This window comes from Tympanuchus pallidicinctus, unplaced genomic scaffold (genome assembly GCF_026119805.1).
Source record: "Tympanuchus pallidicinctus isolate F22 unplaced genomic scaffold, pur_lepc_1.0 scaffold25, whole genome shotgun sequence".
In the NCBI taxonomy this organism is placed as follows: Eukaryota; Metazoa; Chordata; class Aves; order Galliformes; family Phasianidae; genus Tympanuchus; species Tympanuchus pallidicinctus.
In genome coordinates, this window is record NW_026294742.1 from 8,072,665 (window position 1) to 8,098,545 (window position 25,881).

Genomic DNA, 25,881 nt, shown 5'->3' on the forward strand with positions numbered 1-25,881 from the left:
CACAAAGCTAGGGGGATAAGGCCTTTGTCTCAAAGCATCATTTCTCCTTGCTGTGCCATCTTCCTCCTCTTCTGCTTTCATACAGCACCATCCCTTATGGCAGTTTTGTGATGGGAAAAAGTGAAGGGTTTATGGGGATGTGCTCACTTTGGCTGCTTTTGGAAACTCCCTGCATAAAGAATAACATTCATAATGCCTACTGCACAGCGATTAAGCTTGTAAGGGCAGCTAATATTTACATGGCATTTTGAAGGAGTACAGTGATAAATTCCTTCATGATTTTCCAAAGATGAACCTAATATGAAATCCTTGAACAAACAAGCAATGCCACGGGTAAGAGAACAAGGAGGACATCCACACCTTGCATCCTCAGTCCTGCTGCCCTCCATCCTTCCTGTTCCTGCCATACTGCTCAGCAAAGGCAGCAGATGTTGGGATGCTCCATCGCAAAAGTTTCTCACTGTACTCTCATTCCCCTTCTCTGCGCTGACTGCTCTGTCTTCTTGACTTTAGGTCTATATTAATGGGTGTTTGTTCATTCTTCTGTGAATAGATCAGGTTAGGTAAGAAGTAGTTATTTCAGAGTGAGAGGCTGCACTCTCTGCAGAGCTGCCTGCAACTGAGACTTGCCGGAAGCAAAATCAATTGGTCAAACTTTGAGTATTTCAAAGTTCAGTACTGCATGTGAAGAACAGAGATGAAAAATGCTTTAATGCACTCAAGCTATTTTTTTTTTCTGGCTAAAAAGAAGGTATCTGATGGGAGAAACAGCACCGCTCAAGTTCGCAGAAGTAAACAATGCTACCAAAAATAAGTTAATTGCTAAAATGGCTGCTCTCAGTCCGCAGCAATCCAGCACAGAGGCAGAGCTTTGATATTCTGTAAACTGACCATCAAGCAACTGTGCTGCAGAGCTCTGGAGAAGGAAGTGATTAAAACATACCAGGTCTGAGCCGTGTTCCTGGCTGCCTGGCATAGCAGGGCACTGGCAGTGAGTGAGGCTGTGCTGATGCAGATGTTGCTGCCAGCACGGCTGCAGTCCAAGTCAAACAACATGCATTTCCATGCAGGAAGGCACACGGCTGGGTGCTTTGGCTGCATCTTCTGGGGCTCCATGGGGTGTGTGGGTGAGAGCAGAGCCCAGGGATCAGGTTGGCACCTTCCCACCTGGACAAGGCCCTGCTGTTGGCTATTCCCCATAGCACCGAGCCCAGGTGGCACAGTGAGTGAGGACTGCTCTGGTGGGAGGACAGCAAATAAAGCTGTGTGAACTTGTCATTTATTCCTGGGTTCTTGGAGGCTCTTTGGGTTTCTTTAAAGAATTTATTGCATTCTCAGTTGGTCCTTGAGGCTCGTTAAATAGCTGCTGCTTTAAGACTCACAATGTGCAAAGAAAGAGCTGTGAGCTCTCCTGTCCTTGAGCAAATGCATTTCTTTTGTATTTAAAGACATGGCCCTTTCTCTCTCCAAAGTCAACTGCAGTACGCCCCGGTTAGTGCTTTAGCAGAGCTAACAGGGAGAATGCATTACCAGGGTTTGTATTTTAATCTAAGTATGACAGGCAGCCTTGGTCTGCAATGGTCTGCAAATCTCTATTGCCTTTTTATTGTCTTATTCCATGTTAAGTACTCTTTAGGAACAGTGTGCAGTGTTTGCTGGGTGATCTTAGCTGTGCCAACTTTACATAATAAAATATATTTAAATTCCCTCTTGAGAAGAGGGATAAGGATTTTTTTTCCCCTCTCCTCCTACCGCAGTCCTTCCAAATTTTGGGAGGAGGAAATATGAAATGATGCTGTACATGAAAAGACTGAATTTCAGCAGGATAATGTTTGCTAACCAGAAGTGCTGGTTTTGGAGTCCTTCCATGCTTAACTCTTCTTGTATATAGCTATATAAAAAACTTTTCTGCTCATCCAGCTCTGTGGTTGCTGTCTGCATCCTTGGCTGTGACACTGCTCTGTGCCTTTGACTCTTAGGGTTCCTGGGGAGCCCTGCAGCAAGCAGCATGCAATTGTATGGCACTTGGAATTAAGAACAGCTTAAAATGCAATTAAGTGCATAAGGAAAACAAAGATCTGCGTGAAAACCTGTATGTTTCTGGAGTTTGCTTCTCAGTCCTGTTGCAAACCAGCCTCACCTGTTAACCACACCAGCAGACATATTGCAGCTGTCGGGGTGCTGCGCTTACAAGAATGAGAATTTTATCTGACAGCACAGTGCTGAGTTCTGTCTGGATATTATTGCTTACAAACTCCCCTACGCCTCCCAGCTGGACCTTCAGGATCATCTCAACTGATGGGGAAACCAGTTGTCCTTTCACCAGCTGCTCTGTAAGAAAGTCTCTATTCTCAGAGGGCGGGTTGGCACAGTTCTCATTTCTGGGGCAGAAACTCCCAGCAAAGCACTGCATGAACAGGCTGAGTAGGCAGGGCCATGGAGGGCATTGCACTGTTGGCAGTGGGCAAGTTCAGCAGGAAGAGTTGTCCTGGGAATTTAAGACGTTTTCTCATATCTTTTTCATTCAGCAAATGCTATAGTTCTGGCAAAGCCTGATGCCTCCTTTGATGCTGATGGTGTCTGACACGGCATTAATGGTGTAGTCAGACATGAAAAACAATGCAGGTAGCATTGATTTGTTATTTTCCAGGTTGGTTAAGTTCCTTCCTATTGAGGAAACGGATTTAAATATAGCTTGGTAGACCAGAGGGAATAAATATAGGTAGGAGTTCCTGTTCTTACAGACATTAATAGCAAAGCTCCCACCACATGCAGGGGATTCAGGATGGGACCCTGATTGTGCTTGTGGGAAAAAAAGGATGTCTAGTTTATTGCATTGCTGTTAAATGTGCACCTCCCATCCATGCTTGTGCAAAGTGGCACCTTGACTGTGCTCATCAAATTTAGTAATGTTGTACGTGGGGCAAAATGCTGCTAAAGATGAGCAGAAGTATTAAACACCATCCTGAGTAATTAGAACTGCTGTTACTGGGTGTGACGTTCCCTCTGGCTGGATCTGAATGATTCTCCAGCGTTTCAACATGCTGCAGAACTTGCCTTTGTGAGCTTTGCTGCTTTCTGCTGCTGCATCCCCATGTTCTAGGGCAGGAGCTGTGCTGTGCCTTGTTGGGCACACGTGGGACAGCACTGAAGCTCTGTGCTCAGCAGCTGAAGAAGGTATTTTAAATGCAGAAGTCCCTGCAAGGATTGGGAAGGGCAGGCTTTCACCGAGAGGTTATGCAGATAATGGGTATAGATACAGCACGTGCTGGGTAGAATCTTTTTGTACTTAAAGCAGTTTGGATTTAAAAGCTGTAAACTTGACACCTCCAAATTTTCCTATTTTGTTGGGTTTGTGCTTCATTTGAAGTGGGAAATTGATTGCTCTGGTGTAAGGCGGCACCCGTTTACACCTGGGGAGGTCAATCTCTTGATTGAACATAATGGGACCCAGGTGTGTGTGGCAGGCAGAGCAAGGTCACCTTGTTAATGCATCACAGCTGGTGGTGGTGGTGCTCATTTAGGGCAGGGCACCCATTTTGTGCTGCTGATAAACCCAAGCTCCTTCCATTTGCTGCCTTGCTGTTGCTCTGGTGAGCTGCAGAGTCAGTATGGAAGAGGATGGGAAAGAAGCAGTGAGAAGCGTGGCAGCAGGCAGAGGTGGGTGTCCCAGGTGAGCCCCCCAGAGCAGTATCATAGCAATGGCCGGTGGTTCATATGATCCAGTGTGGCCCAGGGATTCCTTTCTCCTGTTTTTGGGCAGGTCTTCAGGAGAGAACAAGTTAAGGATTATCTTGAAGACTCTGTGAAGATGTGTCCTTTAGTGCAAAAGGGTGGCTGCAGAGGTTCTGCGTTTGGTTGTTAGGTTGGGGTGAGGGGCTTGGGGTTTTCTTTCCTCCGTGTTTTCATTATTCAGGAAGCTGCAGGGTATCTAGCCCAGAGGGAGAGATTTTAGCAAGTCACTCATCTTATTAATTTGCTCAAAATGTTTGTTAGTTCCAGATGTGCCAGTAATTGTAACACTAAGTCAGTATGAAGCGGCAGCAGGGATGCCATATATTGTGTTTTGTGAGTCAAGGAGTAACATAATCCTGAGATTTCATTGAGTTTTGTGGATATATGTGGAGATTTGGATGTTCAAGGAAGTTCTGGAAATGCCTAATTTAAATTCTTCTCTGGCTACTGGAAGAAAGAATATAAATCATAAACTTAAATTATGTTCTGCCTCCTTTGCGGATTTCTCTCCCCGCCTCCTGGGTAGGGAGATGGGTGCTGTAAATCCCCTGTGAAGTGCTTTATGCTGGCAGTTCACGTGGCAGTGTTAAAAGGGATGCTCTGTGCCATATTTCAGATGTATGCCTTTTATATCCCGTGTGCAACCGTGCTCCTGGGTGCTGCTGCAGGAGCAGTTTGTCTAGACAGTGTGCTCTGCACGCTCTGATAAGAATGTTGGATCGTGACCTAGAGGAATGAAAAAAAAGTGGGGGAAAAAGCCCACAAGATGGTGGGGGCTTTTTCCTTCAGGTAGTGTGGGATGTAGTTTGGCACAGCTGGGAGGGAGAGCCATGGCCCTGGAAGCAGTGACACTGAGGAGTGGAGGTGCTGCTCACGTGAGGAGGAGAAGGGGGAAAGATTGAGACTATAAAAGAAAGAGGGGAAGACTCAGGTCTTTGTTAGCACCACTTGCTATCATACCTGTTCTGGTCCTGCTTTGCTGCTTAGAAATCAGAAGGTAGGGAAAAATAAAACCACCCTAAAAATGACCCAGACTCCCTCCCCACCATGTTTCTTGTTGTTGTGTGCTCACCAAGTTTTGTGTGAAGAGATTGGGAAGTGTCTCATCATCTTCATGCTGTGCAGATGCTGAATCTGCTCTTGGGAGGTAAAAAAGGGATTTCTTGACCAAGCGCTGATGCTCTGCGCTGATGGTGACTTCTTGTTTTAACCATAGCTTAGCTGTACTTCCTAGCTGAGCACGGATGAAGGAAGCAAGAAATCTGTCCATCTTGCATTGTAGCATTAACTGCAGAAAGGTGGTGGACTGGTAATGCAGTGATGGCATCCTGGTATGTGCAGGGTACTGCAAAACCAACTCCAAAAAGGAGGATGGCAGCATTCATCTGTGCTCTCTGTAGAAAGCTCTGTCTTCATATTTGCCTTATGGTTTCTTTAAGTGCACGGCCTCCTGCAGGAAGACTTGGGGTTGAGAGGAGGCATGGCTGGACTGCAGGCTTTTGATTTCAGCTTTCTGGGTTTAGCACTCATCAAATTCACCTTTGTAATTGTGGATGGTATTGGTTATATTCTGCCTTGTTAGTCATTCTATAGCAAATTGCAATGGGAGCGAGGAGGTGGAGAACAAATTAGTTGAAGAAGCGAATGTACAGGTTTGAGTTTTGGTGGCCTATTCCCTGTGCCTCATCCCAACATTGCCCAATAATGTAATGCTGTTGTGTGATACTTCGTTTCTGGGAAGTTTGGATTTTCTCCTGGAAAAGTACACTGTGGATGAACCTGGGGATGCTGGGAGGATGCTGCAGCCGTTCCAGGTTTCTCTTGTTTCAGTGAAGCTTCAATAGGACTTATTGACTAAAAGCTGGTTTAGATTGAACAATCAATTAGTACCCCTCAGTGCACACACGCTGAATTAATTTGATATTCCCTCGTGTGAAGGCAGTGGGAAGAAGAATATTTTTGGATATTTTACAACAGGAAGAAAGTGTATCTTCTAAAGGTAAATGTCGCAGTATCGATCAAAGCTCGGAGCAGCATCTGCACAACTTGGTGCTATTGCTGGAGGTCTGGCTGCACTGAAGATGCCGATGCTTCTTCCTGTCTCTCCTCCTTTAATTCTAAAGGTAGCACCTTTCACAATCAATGGCATCACGAAACTTTTCAAGGTGGGTTTTTTGTGCTTTTTTGTGCCGCAGCGCGTGCTTGCCTGGTTGTTCCTGAGATTCCTGGGGAAATCTGCCTTCACCAGTACTTGGTGGGGCAGGGCTGGATACCAAGCAAGGGGAGGAACAGTGCTGTGCCGTAATGGAGCTAATGGCACGACGCTCAGGACAGCTGCGGGTACATCTGGTGTTAAACTACTGTTATTTAAACTTTATGATGCGAGAGACTGCCAACTCTCCCACTCGCAGCATATAAATTATGTCAATTGCTCATGCACTTTTTTCAACCCTGATTTCTCTTGAATTATGGATGATAGACAGGGCCAAAATTTGCTTTTAGTGTTCCCTTGTGAGCATCTGTATGCTGAGTGCACTGAGCAGTCATAATCTCAGTGTGTGCAGTCAGGGGATGCGTAATATAATTTGTGCTGTGACCATAGAGCTTGAATCCCAACCATTAAGGGAGTTTTGAAATCAGGAACTCGGGAGCTATTTTTGGGCAGGGTGTTTATTTCCTTGGGGGCAGGGGAATGCTTTGTGTCTGGGCAGAAAGCCTCAGGGCTTGTAGATGTGAGCTACTTGTTCCAGATGTGTTTCTGAAAGGTAGTGTGATGTCCTTTTTCAGGAGATTCCTCCATTGTAGAAGTCTTGATCTTCATTGTAGGGCAAAATAATAGCTTAGGTTGTTAGAGAAAATATTATGATGGGCTTTCTTGGAAGTACGTGTGGTGGTTGAGGGTGTTTGGCAAGCCATGCTTTTGTTGACTGAGCAGTTCCCATGTTGGTAGATGATGGTCTGGTTGTGTAGCAGCGTTGTGTTTCCAGAATTCCCCTCAATATGAGCTCACTTCCCCCTAAAGTAACCTGGAGGGGACTGCAGTGTGTCTGAATGCTCAGAGCTGGGCTGTGCCAGGCACAGGGGATGGAGGGGCTCTGGTGACTCTCTGTTCAATTCAGTTTTAATAACCTGCAGCCCCATTATCAACACACTGAGCTGAAGCAGTTTGTTTGCCGCTGCAGTCCAAAAAATTATTTTAATCAGTTTTATTAATATCTCACAAATCCTAGCTTCAGTGTGTGGCACCTGATTCCTTCCCTTTTTGGTACAAGTCCAAAAAGTGCCCTCAGAAGGTAATGGGAAATCTGCTGAAGCTGCTGGTCCTGCAATGATTTCAGCTGCTCATTCTGATGCTTGGAGGGAGAGTAAAGCCTTTCAAGGGGCTTTAATGCAGTGTGCAGGTATCACAGTGCTGCTGCAGCAGCAAGTCAAGGTGCTGCCACTTTTAAGATAATTTCCACTGTGTTTATTGAATATTGTGTGCTTTAAGGTGTAACAACAGCAAGTGTTTGTAAATAGTATAAGCCAAACACAAATACACAGCAGAAGCATCTGCTCTCTTGTTGCATTTGGTCTCCCTGAAAAATATGACCATTTCTTTTTCCATAGCTGTTACTATGGGCAGTTAGTGCAGAGATGCTCACACCTGAGCTGCAGAGCACCCAGGGTTTGTGCAGGAAGGTTTCTGGCAGCAGCCATGGGGCTTTAAAGTTCATTAGGACTCTAGGAAGAGGCCAGTTCTGCACTGCACTTATCAATTTCACTGGCTTTAATCAGACAGCACAGAAGTTTTGCACTTACCTGTTCTTTGGGAGTGAAGTGCAAACAGTTCACAGTGGGCTGGTTGGGTAAAGTCTGTCATTGCTGATGGCATCTGAACTGTCCAGTGTTGGGAGATTTGTAGGCAAATCTTGTGCTTAGAGTGGTGGCAGGTGAGGTTAGAACTGTGGAAATGACTAGGGGAAGGGAACTGGGAAGGTTGGGTATTGGGGCGAGAATTGCTGAGGTTAAGAACCCAACCCAGGGCTCTGAAGTTGAGGGAAAGCAAGCTTTGGCTCTGAAGAGGAGGGGTTGGGGTGAAAGCTCTTCTGTGTGCTGGGTGAATCCTGCTGCTGCATCTTGCATTGGGATGTGCATTGGGATGGGGCCTGGGAGCCCAGACTGGGTGCTGCTGCCTGGCTGTGTGTGCCAGCCGTTGTGTTTGTGATGCTGGGCATCAGCTGTTTGCACACATTGCTTTGAGGACTTGTGGACATTGAGCATTCAGGGTCATCAGGTCTGGCTGTGAACCTGACCTATTGTGTCCCATCATTAAACCAAGTTCCTTAGTGCCAGCATGTTGCCTAAATCATTGTGCTTTAAAATGACTAAACCAGTACATTGTTACAGTAATGTAAGTATACCACCAAAGCTTTATTTTCTTTGATATTTTCTCTATATTTCCCTGTTGTTTTTTTGTTTTCTTTCTACATTGCTGGTTTTTTGGTGCTTTTTTTTTTTTTTTTTTTCCCTGACATATCCAGGCAGGCACCAGTGTGCTACATAGGCTAAAAATACTCAGAAAGCACTTCCAAAACGCTGAGCTAAATCACTTTGCAGCCCACAGTCTGTCACACAGGAGCATGTACAGTGCTGTGTTATGAGATGCATTTGCTGGGTGCAAGTCATTAAGAAAAGGCAGCGCAGTGGCTGCTCTCCACCACAAAGAGCCACTCGGTCCCCAAGACGCTTTGCAAGCACAGCCCTCTCTGAAGGAAGCCACTTAATCCTTGGGTGAGCAAATATGATGATAATGTGCTGTGCTTTGTTGTGTACTGTGATCTAATTGAGATTTAATGCATTCTGCCTTGTCCCCGCCGTGGACTCCCTTTGGACCATGCAGTACAAAGCTCGGTGTTAGCAGCTTTCTTTGCTGTTTCCCAATTTATGTCTGCAAAGACAGTCAGGCGTTTGTTATTCGGTTTGAACACGTGAAACAGTTGTGCTGGGAAGGATACACGAGAAGGGGGGGAAACAGATCCTTTCTTGTTCTGTCAAAGCAGAATATTTGCTCTAAGTACAAATATTGAATGAGGAATCTTTCGCTCTCCCGTCTTCCCGTTTAATAAGTATGTATTTGCTGCTGGCTGTGTTAAATGCACCTGCACCTCTTGTGTGATGCTGTCTAGTCCTGCAGTAACATTCCACTATCAAATAGATTGAAATTACAGCACAAGTGTGCACTCTGACTGCAGTGGGAGAAGATATATCCCACAGTGGGACCCCTGTGCTGCAGCATAGGGCTTCTGACTGGGACATGCCTTGAGGTTTTCATAGTGCAAATCATGAAAGCGGTCTTATTTCTTCCCACAACAAACTCTGTTCCTGGGAAACCTAGCCCTGCTCCTGACAGAAGGGCATCTACATGCAAATAGATCTTGTTTTCAATTTTTTATGTGCTTTGTAGGCTTGAGTGCTGTTGAGACAAGTACAGCTTCAAATGTGAACTTTGGGGAAAGTCAGTTTTAGCTCAGGATGACTCCTGCCATCACACTCTGAGAACAGTGTGCTCTTCTCCCTTTCCCCAGCTGCTCATTCACTCCATTTCATGCTGGATCCTGGAGGGATTTCTTTCATTGACCGTTTCAGACCCTTTTTTTCCTCCAGAATGAGCACTGTGTGTGTTCTTTCACCTGACTAAACCAGAGGCAGCCATGTAGTCCCTGTCGTGCTGGAGTCAGTGCATCGCCCCCAGGACCCCCTGCGGGACCCTGCTCTGCAAGCACAGCTCCTGGAGGTGTTGGTGAGGATTGCAAGTGCAAACAGAGGCAGGCTTTGTTCTGTGCCATGGCTTCCAAGGAGTATTTCTGTTGAGAAGTACTTGTTTTTTTTTCCTAAGTCAAATCTATACTGTATTATTTAGTGCAGAAAAATCTTTACATGAAATACAACTTTTTTTTTTAAGCATTTGCTCTGTCTCTTGGATGATCCCAGCTTGTAGCAGCTCTGAAGTTGTTTAAATCCGCCCATGCTGGGTGTTAATGGGAACAGGAGCAGTCAAATACATGCGCATCAGTAGGAAACTCGGAAGCATAAAAATTGAATTCTCTCCCTGCCTTTTTCTTCCCTATAGAGAAAATAGGCTCCATTAGCACAGAAAGCTCTGGCAAGATGGTATTTGCAGTCCAAGGCTGGAAAGCAGCTGCTATCCCTGGTGTGTTGTTGAGCAGAGGACTTAACTTTTCACTGCTGCCAGTAATCCTATTCACCCTGGCCACAACATGCCTTCTGGAAATGTTCCCCCATTACTGATGGGTTGAAGCAACATCTCTCCTTGTGGAGCAATGTGTGGGTACAGCAGGAGGGCTGCAGCCGTAAGCAATGGGTGCAATGGGATGAGCCGTGCTGGATGGGCAAGGAGTAGGATTTTCTCTAATGCAAATGTTGTTTAGTGAGCTAATTCCTAGACCTCTGCAGTCGTCCTGTTGCTGCTCGTGCATTTCTTTTGCAAGTTATCAACTGTGCCAAAGTGTAATGAATATCTAGTCCCTTTAAAAAAGTAAGTTTTGAAGTTTATTGCAGCTTCTCAAACTTTTCTTCTGAGGGATAAAATAGTAAGGCTGCTTTTATCTGCTGGCATAACTAAAAGATAGTTTGAAGGACGGCTGTAATTGCAGGTAAATTGGTAAAAGTTGTTTCTGTAGTGTTCTCGCTGTAGATCCAATACAGAGCCTCTGATTTCTTTATTCCTTTCTGGACAGTATTCTCCAGAGACTCTGGCAGATCTCCTTTCCTTGGATCCAGTTCCCAAGCTGCCTGAGAGCTGCATGTGCCAGAGGCAGTGATAGTGAAGGCAGACTGGGGAGTTTCTTCCCTTGTTCCTAAGTTTGAAAATGAATATTTTACTTGCTTTTTTTTCTTTTTCCTAAGGCACCAGGGAATGAATCTGAATTATAAACTGATGGAAAAAGCCTAGTCTCAGTCTTCAGTCTGAAACGCAGTGCCTGTCCTTTTGTGCTGTGTGCTGGGCATCTTCACCTGGTGGCTCAGCTGGAAGCTGCTTGGATTCTTCCTACAGCCAGCTTCTGATCAGGTGTAACTGTAGCCTTGGGTGTCTGCACGCCTCTCCTCTACTTGTAGGATCAGGCCTGTACTGTATTGGTGTGGATCAGCTTAAGGGCAGAGAGAAGCCCTGCACTGAAATACGTTTTATTCCATTACCTATCTTAAAAGAATAAAAAGCCCTGTAATGCTGCTTCAGCCCAATGCGCTCTGATGTTGATGAGTGATGATTGTGGCTTATTCCTGCCTTTTATCTCAAGCTTTCCCTTTTCTGCTATTAAATGTGACCCTTTTGTTTCCATCGGGGGCCTTTGTATTCCAAGAGAAATAATGCTGTGTTGATTTCTATCAGTGGCGTTTTTTTATTCCTCATACAGAACACTTTTGAAGGGAAAGCAGTGAATACATGTGCTATTATTATATATGTACCCTTTCAGATTCAGCTCCCCACGTGCTTTCCCAACATGAATGAACAAATACTGCTCCTACACTATGGGTACAGGCTGCTGCCTTCATCCATGGGTACAGCGTGGCCCAGGATTTCCCTAGGGATGCAGCTCTGGGAGGCTGGCTGCAGGGCTGTGCTCTGCCCCACTGGACAGGTGCCCTGCAGGGACCCATGGCTGTCATCCTCTCTTCCAGGTGGTGTTTGCATTAATGTCATTTGCTAGTGGCAGAGGGGTGGAGGTGTACAAAGGTGGGCACATCTCACATGGCTGAGCCCATCCCTTCCCTGGCTGTAATATCTGCCAGTCCAAATCCCCATCCGTGCAAATTAACAAAATTCAGATCATGATACTTAAAGCAAGTAACACTGCTGCAGAAACCCTTAATCTGTGACAGTTATTTTTATCTATTTTCACCTCTTCTGGATTGTTTTCTGTTGTGACTCACAAGCAGCGAAGCTGGTGATTTTCCTACTCCTCAGAATAAAAACAAAGTAGTTAATGTCAGTGTTTTAGTGTTTGTGTTCCATTTCTGCATTGATACCCTCTGAGTCAGCTTTAACAGTGTGTGAGATTTGAAGTCTTCACTTCCAAGCAGACTTCTTAGTAGGTTTTTACTTTATTGTGTTATCTGTTTGGTAGGCTGTAACTCTTCCATCAGATAAATGCATTTCACGTTGCTTCCTCAGCAAGGAGCAAATGTGGGGGGAATAAAAGGTTTGTGATGCATTAGAAATGGCTTTAATTCTTCTGTCCTTCTTTGTAGAAGAAGTATGGAGAGAAGTAACTGCTAGAGGGTAAATGGGGATAAAATGGATGTCTCTTGTTTAATTTAGGAGATTAAGATGTTGATGCCTATGCTTCCAACCACTTGGTGCAGTATATTTTTAAAACATTAAATATCTGTCAGAACAAGGCTGAAGCTATGGACAACTGATTGACAAATGAATATACAGAGAGTGCTGGAACATGACAAGAAGATATGAGAAAATTTTCCAGAAACTTAAAATTATCACCTTGAGTTTGTAGAGAAGAGGGATGAATAGTAATGTGGTTCCTGAGACAGAAATGGTGGCTGGCTCTGGGATGGGGAGGGGATAATTAAAGGTAACAGAATGGGAAAGTGGAATGCAAGTGATTATTGATTTGTGTGGTGTTGGGGCAATGTTTCAGGCTGGCTCCAAACTTAGGGAGCACCTACTGCTCACTCAAGCTGATCAGCACTGAATTAAGGCTTATGGGCACTGCTGTGTCCTGCACTTGAGGACAGGTTGTTCCTCGAGCAGTATCTATAGCTGGGGATTTTGGTGGACATAATTTTTCTTTTTTTTGGCTGTTTTGGTGACATCCCGGTTAAAACTGGCTCATCTGCCTGGCATTGTACGGCTCTGAGTACAGCATTCCCTCTGAGAACATCCTCAACCCACAGCTAGCCCAACTTGGCGCAGCTGTGAGTTGCTGAGCCCATTGCCATTGCTGGGCAGTAACATCTGTTGAAGATTTAGCTGCAATCTCAATGAAATGTATTTCCACAGCAAATTTCTCTCGTGCAGCGTTTGGGCAGCAGGTAGGGTGAGGAGGAAAGATCTTGCTGTTCTCTTGGAGGACGTGTAGGTGAGGGCGGTGCCATCTGAGCTCAAGTATTTTCTTGGTTTTAGAGCAGCTGAAAAAATGATTTTGGCTGTGTGTGAGGCAGAGCTGGTGGGGGCAAGATTGAGCTGGGAGTTGCTTCTCTTGCACCATACTGGCCAGCTGCTCCTCCAGCTGGTGAGTGGTCCTCAGGGCCTCCCTTTTCCTTGTTTTTTCCTTGCAAAGCTGGAGGAGCAATGGAGAGGAAGGGGTTGGAGTGCAGCAGCTCACCAGTGCCTGCAGGCTCCTCCATGGCTTTCTCCTCCTGCACTCACTTGCACACTGCAGTTTTCTCATTGACAGAGATTACATGGTTCATTAAGAATGAAAACGGGATGTGTGCAGGCCAACAACCAACTCCCTCACATGGAGCAGCTGAGTGGGTCCTTCCAACAGATATTTCTCTTTCTGAGGAGTGGCTTAAAACTGACTTATAAAAATATCTTCCTGCGTCCCAACGCAGATGTAATGCATACCTGTGGCTGTATTTCTTCCTGTAATGGCCCTATTTGGCTACTGGCTCCCACTTCTGGTATAACTAGCAAGATCTTGCACTTGTAATGTATGAGGCTTGAAGGCATTGAGTCAGGAAAACATAAATGAAATGTCTTGGGGAAAAGAATGTGAAAAGCCACAGTGCAATCTCAGCAGTTTCCAGGAGGAAGCTGATGCTGATTTAGATGTGATACAGGAATGCTGCTCATCCCATTGGTTGGGCTGTCTCTTCAATCAGGTGAAGTAGTCATGAGTCAAACATGCATTATGCTTCACCAAGAAGTAAAAAAAAAAAAAAAAAAAAAAAAAAGGCACCTGCACTAACACAAACTCCTTTACAGCTAAATAGCTTTAACACTTTTTTTTCCCCTTTTTTCTCAATTTATATTCAGCAGATGTTGAGTTTTGCGGAAAAATGTTGATGCTCAGAAAAAGACTCTCTCAAAAGCTCTATCCAGCCCCTAATTTTCCCCCAGTTGTCTGCCTTCCTGCATGTGTTGTACAAAATAAAAGGAGTGCTGCAGGCTGTGCGTGCAGCTGGTGATGGCTCTGTCTGGAAACCTCTATCCATGAGAATCACAGGTTGGGGGGGCGGGGGGGCAGGAAAGGAGCCTATGTGTGCCCCTGGAAGTGGATTTGGAGACTCTCACTTGCTTCCTTCTGAGGGTAAGAGCTTCCCTTGGTATAGGATGATGCCTGATCTGAGAACTTCATATATGGCTGCTGTAGGAGAGGTGGCTCTGCTATGGATCTGTGTTTTGAGTATTTGCTCACGGCATGAAGCCTATTCTTCTAAGCCACAATGCGCTTCCAAGTAACACTAATAATAGGGTGGAATATGGAAGTTACTGGAAGACCTGGAGCCTGATCATTGTGTTCTAGGTTGTACCCAGTGCTGCTCTCCATCCTTTCCTGGCCATGAAAGTCTGCAGCCTTTCTGTTTGTCGTCCATTTTTGGGACGTGCCTGCAAAATGTTTCTCGAGGATGAGACTTCATTTCTAGGGTTCAAATGTGCTTCCTCAGAGAAAGGAATATTAAGGGTAGTGCTGACACTGGTGTTGCTGTGATGTCTATAATCAGTCACCCTGAAACCTTGAGCAGTGGCAGTTGTACAGACAGGTGCAAGACTGGTGATGTTCACTGAGAGCAGAACTCCAGAATAATGTAATGTGGGCACACAGTGAGTACTAACTATAAAAGTTTTGTCTATCCATCTTTCAACCAGAAACACATTATTAGAAAAATGTTGTTTTCTGAGGCAAATGCAATGAGCTGTTCTTTTTTACTCAGTGAGCCTGAGAATTGATGCGCTGAGTGAGAAAACAAACAGGAAACTGAAAAAGAGAAACATTATATGCAGTGTGAAATAATGCTTGACTCGTGCGTGTGTAAGGGAAAAAGAAATACACAGTAAACAAAATAATACTTTTCTAGTAAATGGTATTATTGGAAGGTAATGAGTCAAAAAACATAGCAAATAGACTTTAGAGTGCCCCTTAGAGAGAAACATGGAGTCTTTTGCTCTGGAATCACTGCTAATATTACAAGGTGTCTTGTAACTTTCATGTTGGGGTGATGAGTGATGGCTGAGTGCGTGTCCCCCTTCCACTGCAGCTGTGTATCTGGGAGAAAACCAGGAACAAAGCAAAGGCAATGTGTGGGGCTGGGTTTAAAGCTTAATAACACGGGCAACTGGAAGCATCTTGTTTGTTCAGCTTGCCTCTGGCAGCTCTGTTGGTAATATAATTGGCGAATTCACCAGGAGAACACGCACGTCACCTGTAGTTATTTCATTATTGAATTTGACCCTCTTCACAGTCTCTGCCACAAGAACTTCATTGAAGGAATAGCAGAAAGATGCATGACACTGTTATTGATTTCTCATAGCTTTTATTGCAGCCTGTAGAGCGCTGGGGCTTGCTGTGCTGGTCAGAGGATGAAAGGGAACTGAAAGCAAGGAGAGCGAGGCAGGTCCTGAGAGGGGGAGCGAGGGGCTGGGGCAGGCAGGAGATTGATGAGAGAGATTAAAGGCAACAAGGCTGGTTTTGAGCAGTCACCTGTGGGAATTTCATTGCCTTTCTTCAGAAGAGTGTATTCTTCTGACACGGTTTTGTCAAAGAAACCCAAGTATTAATATGATCTGTTCCCTCAAGATCTGACACTGGAAAGTTTCTGCATTATTCACACCATGCAGCACTGAGGTAATTAAATGCGTGATCAAGCAAAACAGATCCGTGTGTGTGCTCATCCTGTCCAACTTTACCAGGATGTTCACAACATGCTAAGTGTGGGTGCTGAAGGAAACACCACGTCCCATCCTCCAGTGAGTGCAGGCAGCATCTGTGTGGACCCCTATATAACGTGTGCTCAGCAGTGCAGGCTTGGGCACAGATCCTGACTTGCTGCACGGCAGCGATGGGATAAAATTGCCTTCAATATGAAGTACTTATCACAGATAAACTTAGGTAAACATTGAGTAAAGAGCAATTTTATGAATCACCTTCTTAGCACTTTCAATAGCAGAACAATCAGGCAAATTGTGCGTGGTAGAGTCTCATGGCAAGGGCCTAAATATATATATGGTCTCGTTTTGGTCCGTGTTTCTTCCTCAGTAATCTGTGCAAAGACTTCACATTGCTTTAGATTTTTTTATTTCTTCTGGCTGTTTTTCATGTTATACCTTCATAAACCAAAGTGCCACCCAAAAATGTAGTTTAATTGAGCTCTTGGTGTCACCGTGGTTAAAAGGATTTGAAAGTGAGCAAAAATAAGTCTAATTACACTGGGATGACATTGATCCCGATTTTCAGATCTAACTGTTGGTAGAGAAAGCAATTCTATGATTTTGAATGTTTCATGCTGTTGTTTGCAGAATAACTGCACGTCGTTGCTGAACGTGGAGCAGTGTCTTTGGTATTAAATGGCAGGCGCAGACCCTCAGTGTTGGTGTCAGCCCTGTAACTACTGCCCATGGGACTCCTGCATGCAATTTCCCTTTCCTTTAGGTGCTTATCGTTTTTTTAAAAAAGAAAAAACTCTGCAAGAATTCTCAGTAGGAAACCTGAAATAATGAGAAGTTTGGGTAATTTTTGTTTGCAGGAGGGTTTGTGTGTCATCCCGTGTTTCGCTCCCTGTAGAACATCCAAATTAGTGTGTGACTGATTTGCTCCTCAGCAGAGGCTGATGCATCCTTCCCCTTCTGTTCCAAGATGTTTCCCCCCAGTTATCTCCTGAGCCTGGAAACCAAATAGTTAGCATCCTTAGAAAAACACGGACTTGAAGACATCTCATTTTCTGTGTTTTCCTCCAGGACAAGTTGCTGGTTTTGCTTTGTAAGAATAAATAAGTTACAGCACCAAGGGCAAGTAACAGAGCTAATGGCTGTGCTGCTGCCATTCCCTGCACTAGGAGTTTCACTGCAACTTTTCTGCTTAGCCACTTCCATAACAGGAGTACAGTGAAAAACAGAGAAACTCAGAGCAGTTAATTATGAAATTCTTGCTTTGTTTCCTTTCTTATTTTATTGCAGTAGTAACAATGTGTGCAGCACTGGCATCTGCTCATAGCAGCAGCCAGGTCCAATAGTCATGCACCTGAACTTTTGTTACTTCAAGGCATGTGTTGAAGTTGTGCTGGGAAGGGAAGCTCTGGGGCCTCGTGCTGCTGCGTTGGATGCTGTGTTGCCAGCAAAGAGTGAAGTTTGGCTGATCACTTTTACGTGTGTGTGGATCTGTGTGAACAGCCAGCAGAGTAATGCTCAAGCACATGTGGAACGTATTCAGCTGGCAAATGGACATCTGCATGTACCAGCAGGTATACTTCACAGCAGTAAAAAGTGCTTGCAGGTGCACTGCTTCAGACCTCAGCATGGTAGCAAAGGAAAATGCTGTAAGTCAGTGTCAAGGTGGGGGAGGAGTGGCTGCTGACCTGTGAGCTCACTGCGTTCCTTCTTGGAAGTAACAAATGAAGTTTGGAGACTGAGTGTTTTTACAACTATAGAAGATTTCATTTTATTGCTTTACAACAATTTGCCTTGGAAGCAGTTGGAGTGAGAGCTTCCAGTTGTAGTTACACCCATCTCTGGTTCCTCATAATTAAAGCTTCCAGTTCTGGCTGATGTAAAGCCTCAGCTCTTTCCTTCACAGATGAACTGGGGTGTCCAGCTGCCTGCAGCAGTGCACTGCTCCTTGAAGACAAACTGGCTTCTTAAATGTAAATGTAGTAATTTGCATTTCTGCAACATGTGAGCAGCAACCTGATAGAGCTGTTTGGTTTTTGGCTTTGCTCTGTGTGTGATAGGTTTGTCTGCTTGGTCTTAAGTCAGTGCTTGTCACCAGCCCAGCCTTTCCTTGAACTCTTTGGGGGCTTTGCCCAGGTAAGGAGTAGGGTTGGATTTGGATGTTGAAAACACTGAATTGCCTGATAGCTCCAGTCTGATCTGTAACATGTTTAGTGACATGTAATAGCAGCTGTTGCCCAAGTCATTATAAATTAACGAGCAGCCAAAGGACGTGTATCCTCCAGTGTCTAAACAGAGCAATAGCATCTTCATTTCCTGAAGTCTTGCTTGAGATGAAGGCAGCCATTAGCACCTTCCCCAGTTCCCAAACTCGGTTATTGTACCGCCTGTACCCAGCTTTGTTGGGTTTTGAGTGGAATGCCAAATTCCTCGTGGGCAGCAGAAGCTGATTTGAGGAAGTGACGGGGATTTGCGAATGTACACAAATGGGCTTCCTCTCTCCAGCAAACTGACTTGACTGTACCACCACAAATCAATCACTAGCCATGTTGGGTAAACTTAATTAGCATTGAAAAGTGGCTTGTTTGGCAAGACGACCCATCTTTAACCTAAGTGTATGACTTTCTTTGCAACTAATAAATTGAATATATTGTGCAGTGAAGCTCATGTGTACCACATGTACGTACTTGGTGGTTTCACTTGATTACCTTTCCTGTTTTTAATAATCCTCGTAAGAGTGAGGAATGCAGTCACTTCTAATAACACAGCACAGCTAACGATGGCTTTTGCTGCTGCCCTGCCTGTTTGGTCCTGGTGTCGGTGCTGCTGGAGGTTGATTGCTTACCTGGGTAAAGACAGCAGAGCTTTTACAGGTGGAAACCTTCCATCCTCTGGCTTTCCACCACTGTTCTGTGTCCTGTGTTCCTTACTCTTCCTAGCGCAGGGCCTGTCTGCATGGCTGAGTGTGCGTGCGGGGACCTTTAGTTCCTCCAAGGAATATTCAGGGAGTAATTCAATTAAGGGGCTATGAGCAGCATTATCAGATTCTGGCAAAGAAATCCTATATTAACACTCTGCTTGCTTGCGTGCTGCTATCGGTGGATTTGGGTGTCTGGATTACTGATTACACAGCTCTTGCTTTCCATGCTGTTTGTGGGCTCTCCAGCCCACCTCCCTTTCTGTTCAAACAGGAGTTCTTCATCTGGGAACACAGAATAAACCAAACTGAACAAAAGGAGCAAGACATGAAAGCACACAGGCTTTATGAGGCTTCTCCATAGTAACCAGGTGGTGATAGAAAAGCCAGAGTGCTTTGCTGTATAAGCTGGTGGTAAACAAATCTTTGCTGTGTTGTTTAAAAAAGGAAAAAATAAAACAACGTTGTCTTTGCAATAGGAATTGCTTTTGCTTTCATCAATGCCAAGTTAATACTGATACTTGAGGCTTCAAGAGGTGCTGCTGCTGTGTGTGATGGCCATTGGGGCAGGATGTGGTCAGCAGGAGGGGCGATAACCTCTGGTGAGGTGCATTGTGTGGTGCTCAGCTGGTGCTGGGTCTAGGGAGAATTGCAGCTATCAGCATGGGGGGGGCTGTGCTGTAGTTGTACCCAATTATGTGTATGTAGGCAGTAACACCAGAATCTTGGTTGTAAGTATCACGGTGGTCACTGTGCCCAATGCATGTCTTGAACCTTATTGAGCCTCAGTGGTTCAATGATTCTAGGATGCTTGGAGCTGACCTGAGCCTCTGTGCTGCTCCAAAAGGCAGCAGGGCTGAGTGCTGGTGCCCTCGGCAATGAGCTCACCTGGAGGTCACAAAGTGTGTATTCTTGAGGATGTTTTTCAGAAACCCTGGGACAATTAGTATATAAATAAAGAATATTTAGATATGCTTTCCAGGGACTGTATTTTTTTGCACTGCTCAGGGACGCTCTGACCTTCTAGTTTATTATGAGTCAGGAAAAGTCAATATTACCTAGCTTGCTAAGGTTGGAAGAATTTTAATGAGTTATTGAGTCAAATAGTTAATCCTCCAGTAGCAGATATTTTCCCCTCTTTCAGGTAAAACAAAGACTTAATGGGGACCAAACCAAATGGAATTTGTGGGAACTTTTACTCATCTTTATGAACATGCTTTAATCCCTTATTGCTTGATGGAAAAGTGGACTCAACATGGGATGTTTCATGTGGCTTGAAGTGGTTGGGCAAGCAGGGACTATGTGGTTGTTAGCAAGGAATTTAGCATTAAAAAAAATAGGACCAGTAAGTTGAAGCAGCTATTGCTGATGCTCCTCACATCTCCATTGTGTGTGATGGAGGTTTTGGGGTGAGAGGTTGGGACACACCAAAAACTCACTGAGAACCAATCCTACATGTGGTGAATATGGACAGCTGGGGTTTGCTTCATACCTGCTGATCCAGATCGAGTCACAGCACAGGGGTGGCTGCTGTCGGGAGGCTGTGCAGAGCAGGCAGCAGGTTGTACGCTGCTAAATGTTTATTCCTCCTTTAATTATGCCTTTTGCAGCTTTCCTTTACAATTTGCTGCTTTGTGTGCTCCAATTAGCATAGAGTAATCTAATTCCCTGCAACTCTCTTTGCTGAATGTAATGCTAATTATTGCTCTGAGTAGTGGCTTGTTTGGGAGTATCCTGTCCTGTATGAATTATAATGATGTTCTCTTGCAAGCCTTCTGACTTCAGAAGCAGAAAATGTTACAGCACTGGGGCAGCTCAGTTTGCCTTTTAATGGTATCAAACAGCAGACAGTTGCAGTAACATTCAGAGCGTTATATGCAGTAAGTCTGCCAGAGTGTAGGCTTTCAGAATGGCTTCTTGAGTCCAAGTCATGCCCAAATTTTTGGCACTGGAATACTCTCACTAGTTCCTATTGTAGGGTCTAATTTTGCAGAAGCTTAGAAGAATGAACAGCCCCACGTCTGCCACTTCTCAGGGAAGCACTTTCTGCACATACTTGAGATGTTGATGACTCAGAGCTGGAGGTCTGGGAGCACAGAAGTGGAGATGCTCTGCAGATTGCCACCGTGCTGCTGTCACAGTGTGCTTTTAGCCTTGGGAACCTTTTAGCTTCTGCACTTGTAATGACTGTGCACTGCTGTGCAGCAGACAAGGATGGTCTGTTAGGTAAATATTGCTAATGCTGAATTTTTTTTTCTCTCTCTCTGTGCAGTTCTTTATGGTCAGGATGGCCTGCATGCATCATGTGAGAAGAAGTACTGCGGCCGAGGGAGTAGGTGTGTGGTGAACAGGGACACCAACCAGCCTGAGTGCAGGTGTGTAGAAGACTGCAAGTCCAGCTACATGCCAGTATGTGGATCTGATGGCAAATTTTATGAAAATCACTGTCAGTTACATCGAGCCTCATGTCTTCAGAGGAAGAAAATCTACATTATCCACAGCAAGGACTGTTTCTTCAAAGGTAGGACATCATTAAAAATGAATACTTCTGTATAACTTCCATCACTCATCTTACTGTAATCCTGATAAATGACTGAATAATGTGCTTTATTTCTAAAGGATGACTTATTCTGGGTCTCTGTGGAACAGAACACAATGTTTTATGCAGTTATCTAAACCCCTGGGTGTCGTCACCCAAAATGTAATCAAACTGTGATCTAATCAATAATTAACATTGGTGCATGCTTTGAGTGCGCTGCAAGTTATATTATACCCAGTACTTACAGCTTCCAGTGTAATAACCTTTTAAAGCTGATTCATTGGCTAAGGATTTGACAAGGACTAAGGCATTATGAAAAATGTATACAGTATTAACAAATATTTGTTGCACAAGTGAGGGGAAAAAAAATAATTGTCTCCTAATACTGAATGTGGAAGCTGAATCTCTACGTGCTGAGCAGCATCGTTCACTGACTGCTCTCCAAGCCCTGGCAATGAGAGTCTGACATCTGGTAGTGTGGTCGTGCTGGGAACATTGAGGGATCTGTCATCTCTGTGGGGTCGATGTTTCCTCCAAAAGCACCACAGCTGATAATTGCAGTGCAGCCCATGTAGGCAAATGACACAGGCAAAGGAGAAAAGTTGTTGAGATGAAGTTAGAAAAGCAGGAAACACACCATCAGAGCTGAAGAACAGTGACAGGCAAATAAATGATAAAGTGTTGGAGATGTATTCCTGCAGAAAAGAAGTGGCAGATCGGTTGGTTGCAAAAATGTCTGTGCCCAGAAGTGGAGCACTTCAAATGGCTTTCTGAGGCTGGGTGTATGCACAGAAAGAAAAAGGTTCTGAAGCAAGGCTTATATGCATCTGTTCACAAATGTTTGCTGTTTTGTGACTTTTTTTTCCAGATCTTTGATCTATTGATCTTTGGATCAACTTTATAGCCAAATAATTATGTATGTAATGCAGAGGGAAAAAGTAGATAGCTTACTGCTGAGATTTAGCTCATAGCAATATGGGCTCCTGCAAATAATGAACAGGAAATTTCTATCTAAGATTGAAGCCTTGCTTTGGCCTTGGTGGATCTGCTCTTCTGATCTTGGAAAGCAATGAAGTTGCTAAGAAAGCACATGGAGACCACGTGCAGGAGGAGGTACACAAACAGGAATGTCAAGGGGCAGAGAAGCTTTGTGCTTCTGCTTTGTTGCCTCTCCCTTTGTGTCAGGAGACCTGAGTCCAGTAGGAATTCAGCTGTGCTGATGTTAAAGACGGTTCTGGTTTACCAGTAGGATGCAATCATCTGCTGTTGTTGGACAGGTACGACAGTAAATTTCATTATCATTATTGCACTGAAGTGCTGTTGGGATGGAGTCTTTTATCTTTTTCTGTTAATAACTTGTGGGCTGTGTACCTCCTGTCACAAATCAAGTGAGGCTGCGGTACTGGGAGGAGTGTCATATAATGCCAGGGAGTGGAAGTAGTCGTAAATTATTTTACTTCTAATGAGAGGCCACATAAGGGTCTCACTGGAGTATATCTTGAAAACTGATTGTCGAATATGCCTCTGTCTACCTACAGAAAGATTAGAGTGGGCTGTTGCAAATATCTCCAGTGACATTTATGTGATCAAATATGAAAATAATTCTTTTATCTTCAGCTCAATGGGCACTTGAGGCCCTGAGGAGTTTGACTGTGTGCACGGCTATCCATCAGAAGTGCTCATTTACTAATACTTGCAAGTGGGTGATGGTAGAAGAGTCTACTTATGAAAGAGGGGCCCATTTAAAGCAGCTTTTTATAGAGACTTAATTTATCTTTGTGATACCTTTTGTAGATAGGAACACCTTAGAGTTCTCGTGCTTTGGAGGAAGTCCTGAGACACCAGCCCCAGAATTCAAGACTTGTCTAGACTCTGCTTTGCTCAACATTGCAAAGTCTTGTTTACTCTGAGGACTTGTCTTTGGGTCATAGAGTCATACAGTGGTTACGGTTGGAAGGGACCTTAAACCCCAAGGATTGGGACTGGATGGGGGGAAATACAGATCTTCTTTTCCAGGGATGCTCAGCATCCCCGAATCCCACTTGGCACTGCGGGTTTTTCTTTTCCAGTTCCCCACAAGATGTCTATAGATTTTTTTTTTCCATTCTCGTACATAGCCTGCCTTTTTACAGTGATGTTTCTGGCCTGGGTTTTTATTCATTCCTTATCGCATATACTGCTAAAGAAGATGAGTTCTCATTGCAGTAATCAGTGCCTCTGGAATGGCTGTATTATACCTAATGGTACAATGTCATGCTTGAATGCTTTCCTGAACAGGCCATGAAATGATGTCAGAAGTTGTAGTTTTGTGTCCCAGTTTAAAGTAACCCTTAAACTCTTGCAATGGGGCATTCCTTAAATCTGCTTTCCAGCAAAATAAAAGCTTTATGGAAAGAGAGAAAGAAACAAACTCTCTTCACTTCCATCATGAGTAATAAAGTACTTTTCATGACTGTCTGCAGAGATAAAATGTAGGAGAAAAAGAGTTTACCTTAAGGGAGAATAAACAGGCAGAGTAGGACTGAGGAATATTTGGTTTCGGCTCTTCTTCCTGATATGTGGCTCCTGGGGTAACCATCTGTGTATCATTTCATTTCTTTGTCATTCTTGATTTACAAACAGGAGACTGAACAACTTCTTTATATCAGTAGATTTATATTAAGCTGTTAATCTACAGATATGCACAGTAGCGTTGTAAATGCAGTGTAAGTTTTGTGACTGGAGAACCATCTGAAAGGTGCACGATGTATTGTTTCACCTAGATGTTAGGTATCTATCATGGGCATACGCTATTTGTTTTCTCTCGAGTAAACAGTTTACTTATTTGAATCTAATTAGGCTGCTGAGTGGGCTTCCTCGTGTTTTTTTGTCCCAGTTGGCTTCTTCAATTAGGATTGAAAGCCCTGCCCAGAAGCACACAGCAGCATCTGTGTGCTCTGCTGGTTTGCCCAGTTATCAGCAACAAACAGGAGGGCTGTCAGGTGCAACAGGTAAAAAGAACCTCCGCTCCCTTTTTAGGGCTGTGACCTCAGATTGTCCATAGTAGGCTGATAACAAAGCCCACAGGAAAGAGCTCTCTTTCTTTCCTGTGTTGGTATGTTGGGGAATGATTGAGGTCTTTCAGCATATTCTTCATGGTGTGACTAGAAGCACTGTGCTTTTTTTTCCCCTCAGCACACAGAGGTGGATTGCATCAATGTTGTGGTTTTGAAAGGTTTCCCCGAGGGCAGCAGCACCCAGACTGCAGACTTGGAGCTGGGTCTGCTGGGGGAGGCTGGTGAGATCCAGGAGTAGAAAGAGGCAGAAAAATACCTACGTTCCCCCTTTTGGTTGATTGACAAACAGTCCATAAATAGGTAGGAAACCTTCCTTAGGAGTTGAGACCCAAAGGGGAGTGCCACAAAGCAGAAGTCCTACATCCAGAGGTCTCTGGGGAAATATCCCTCGTGCACTGAGCTGCTGAACCCCTCCCTGGTCTGTCTTCACCGTTACGAAGCAGTTTTGTTCTCTCATTGAACAAGGCTTTGCTTGAGACTTCATGGTTTTTTACTTATTTGCTTTTTAAACATATTTTTACTGCTTTTTTGATTTCTTGTTGTCATAGAATTGCTTGGAGATTTTGATTCTGTAACAAAACACATCAGGAGAAAATGATTTTGCTCCTTGCCAAAGAGAAGAGGTTTCTCTTCCCCAAAAGCACTCCAGTAACTGAAAACCAGAGAGACGTCTGTGCTTGTAATGACAATTGTCCCACAGATATCCAAAATGAACAGTTGCCCTTGGAATGTTCCTATCTGAATAAATGCCTCACATAATGCTGCTATATCATTTTTGCTCAGTGATTTGGACTATACTTTGCTCTTCCATGGCAGCAGTTCCTTTATTTCTGCTCTATTCATTTTTCTTTCCTTTTGAGTTCTTACACCCACTCAGTCTGTTCACTTATTTTTTTCTCTCATTGTTTTTGGCCAGCAAAAGCTGCACATTCACCACTCAGCACAGACTTTCCTCTCTTACCTCTTCCCTTTCTCTTCAAGCACAGGAACAATTTACTTCTCTAGCAGTGAGCATATCCTAGGAAAAAAGAATAGCTCTTCTATTTAGTGCCATGCTTTTCCATTTCCAGGATTCAGTAATATTCTTCCCCTCTGCCACTTCTTCCCACTTGCTGTTTCCTGTGAGATCAGCAATCCTAAAGCACAGCATCAGCTCAGCCCTGTTAGAGGAAGGGCAGCCATGCTATTGCCCAAACTCGTTCCTTATCTGCTCTGGTTCTGGCATACTCTGTTTATCCAGCTGTATCATTACTGCCTTTAATGAGATGCTCAGTTTTTCTGGCTGGGATGTGTAGCGACTTTCTACTGCTGCTGGTCAGATTTAGTTGGAGCTCTCACATGGCTTCAGTGCAGCACAGCTGACCACGTTTGTGAACTTCACATTATGTAAATGTAGCTGTTCTTATTACCTTATTCTTTAATTTTTTTAATTCAGTCCAACTTCTACTAAATGTCCAATTTTAAGTGATCTCGCAGAGCTCGTGTGGAAAAATGGGGCGTTATAAAAACCCATTCATGCTCTGGTATTTCAGTCCTGTTCTTGTTCTTTTTCTATCCTCTCCCAAAATGTTAGCAGTAATTTTTTCAATAATTTACTGTTATTACTTAAAGTTATTTTTTTTTCCTATTAAGGAAATACTTTTAATTTTCCTTCTTAGCCAAGGGCAGTTTTTGCCTCATAATATGTTATACTTTTATACTGATTTGGGGTGGGAAATGGAAAGAAATGTGTGGTAAAGCGCCTGCCTGCCTTCTGTACACAGTCCTGCTGCTGAGTTTGAGC

The 25,881-nt window shown here is 44.2% G+C and overlaps 1 protein-coding gene across 3 annotated transcripts in view; it reads left to right on the forward strand.

Annotated features, from left to right (window-relative positions):
- FSTL4 (follistatin like 4) overlaps positions 1 to 25,881 on the forward strand; it is a 187,544-nt gene that overhangs the window by 40,537 nt on the left and 121,126 nt on the right. For all 3 annotated transcript variants that reach the window (XM_052689642.1, XM_052689640.1, XM_052689641.1), the window contains one exon: positions 20,776 to 21,024. In XM_052689642.1, the coding sequence (XP_052545602.1) occupies positions 20,776 to 21,024 (249 nt within the window). The remainder of the gene's footprint in view (positions 1 to 20,775; positions 21,025 to 25,881) is intronic.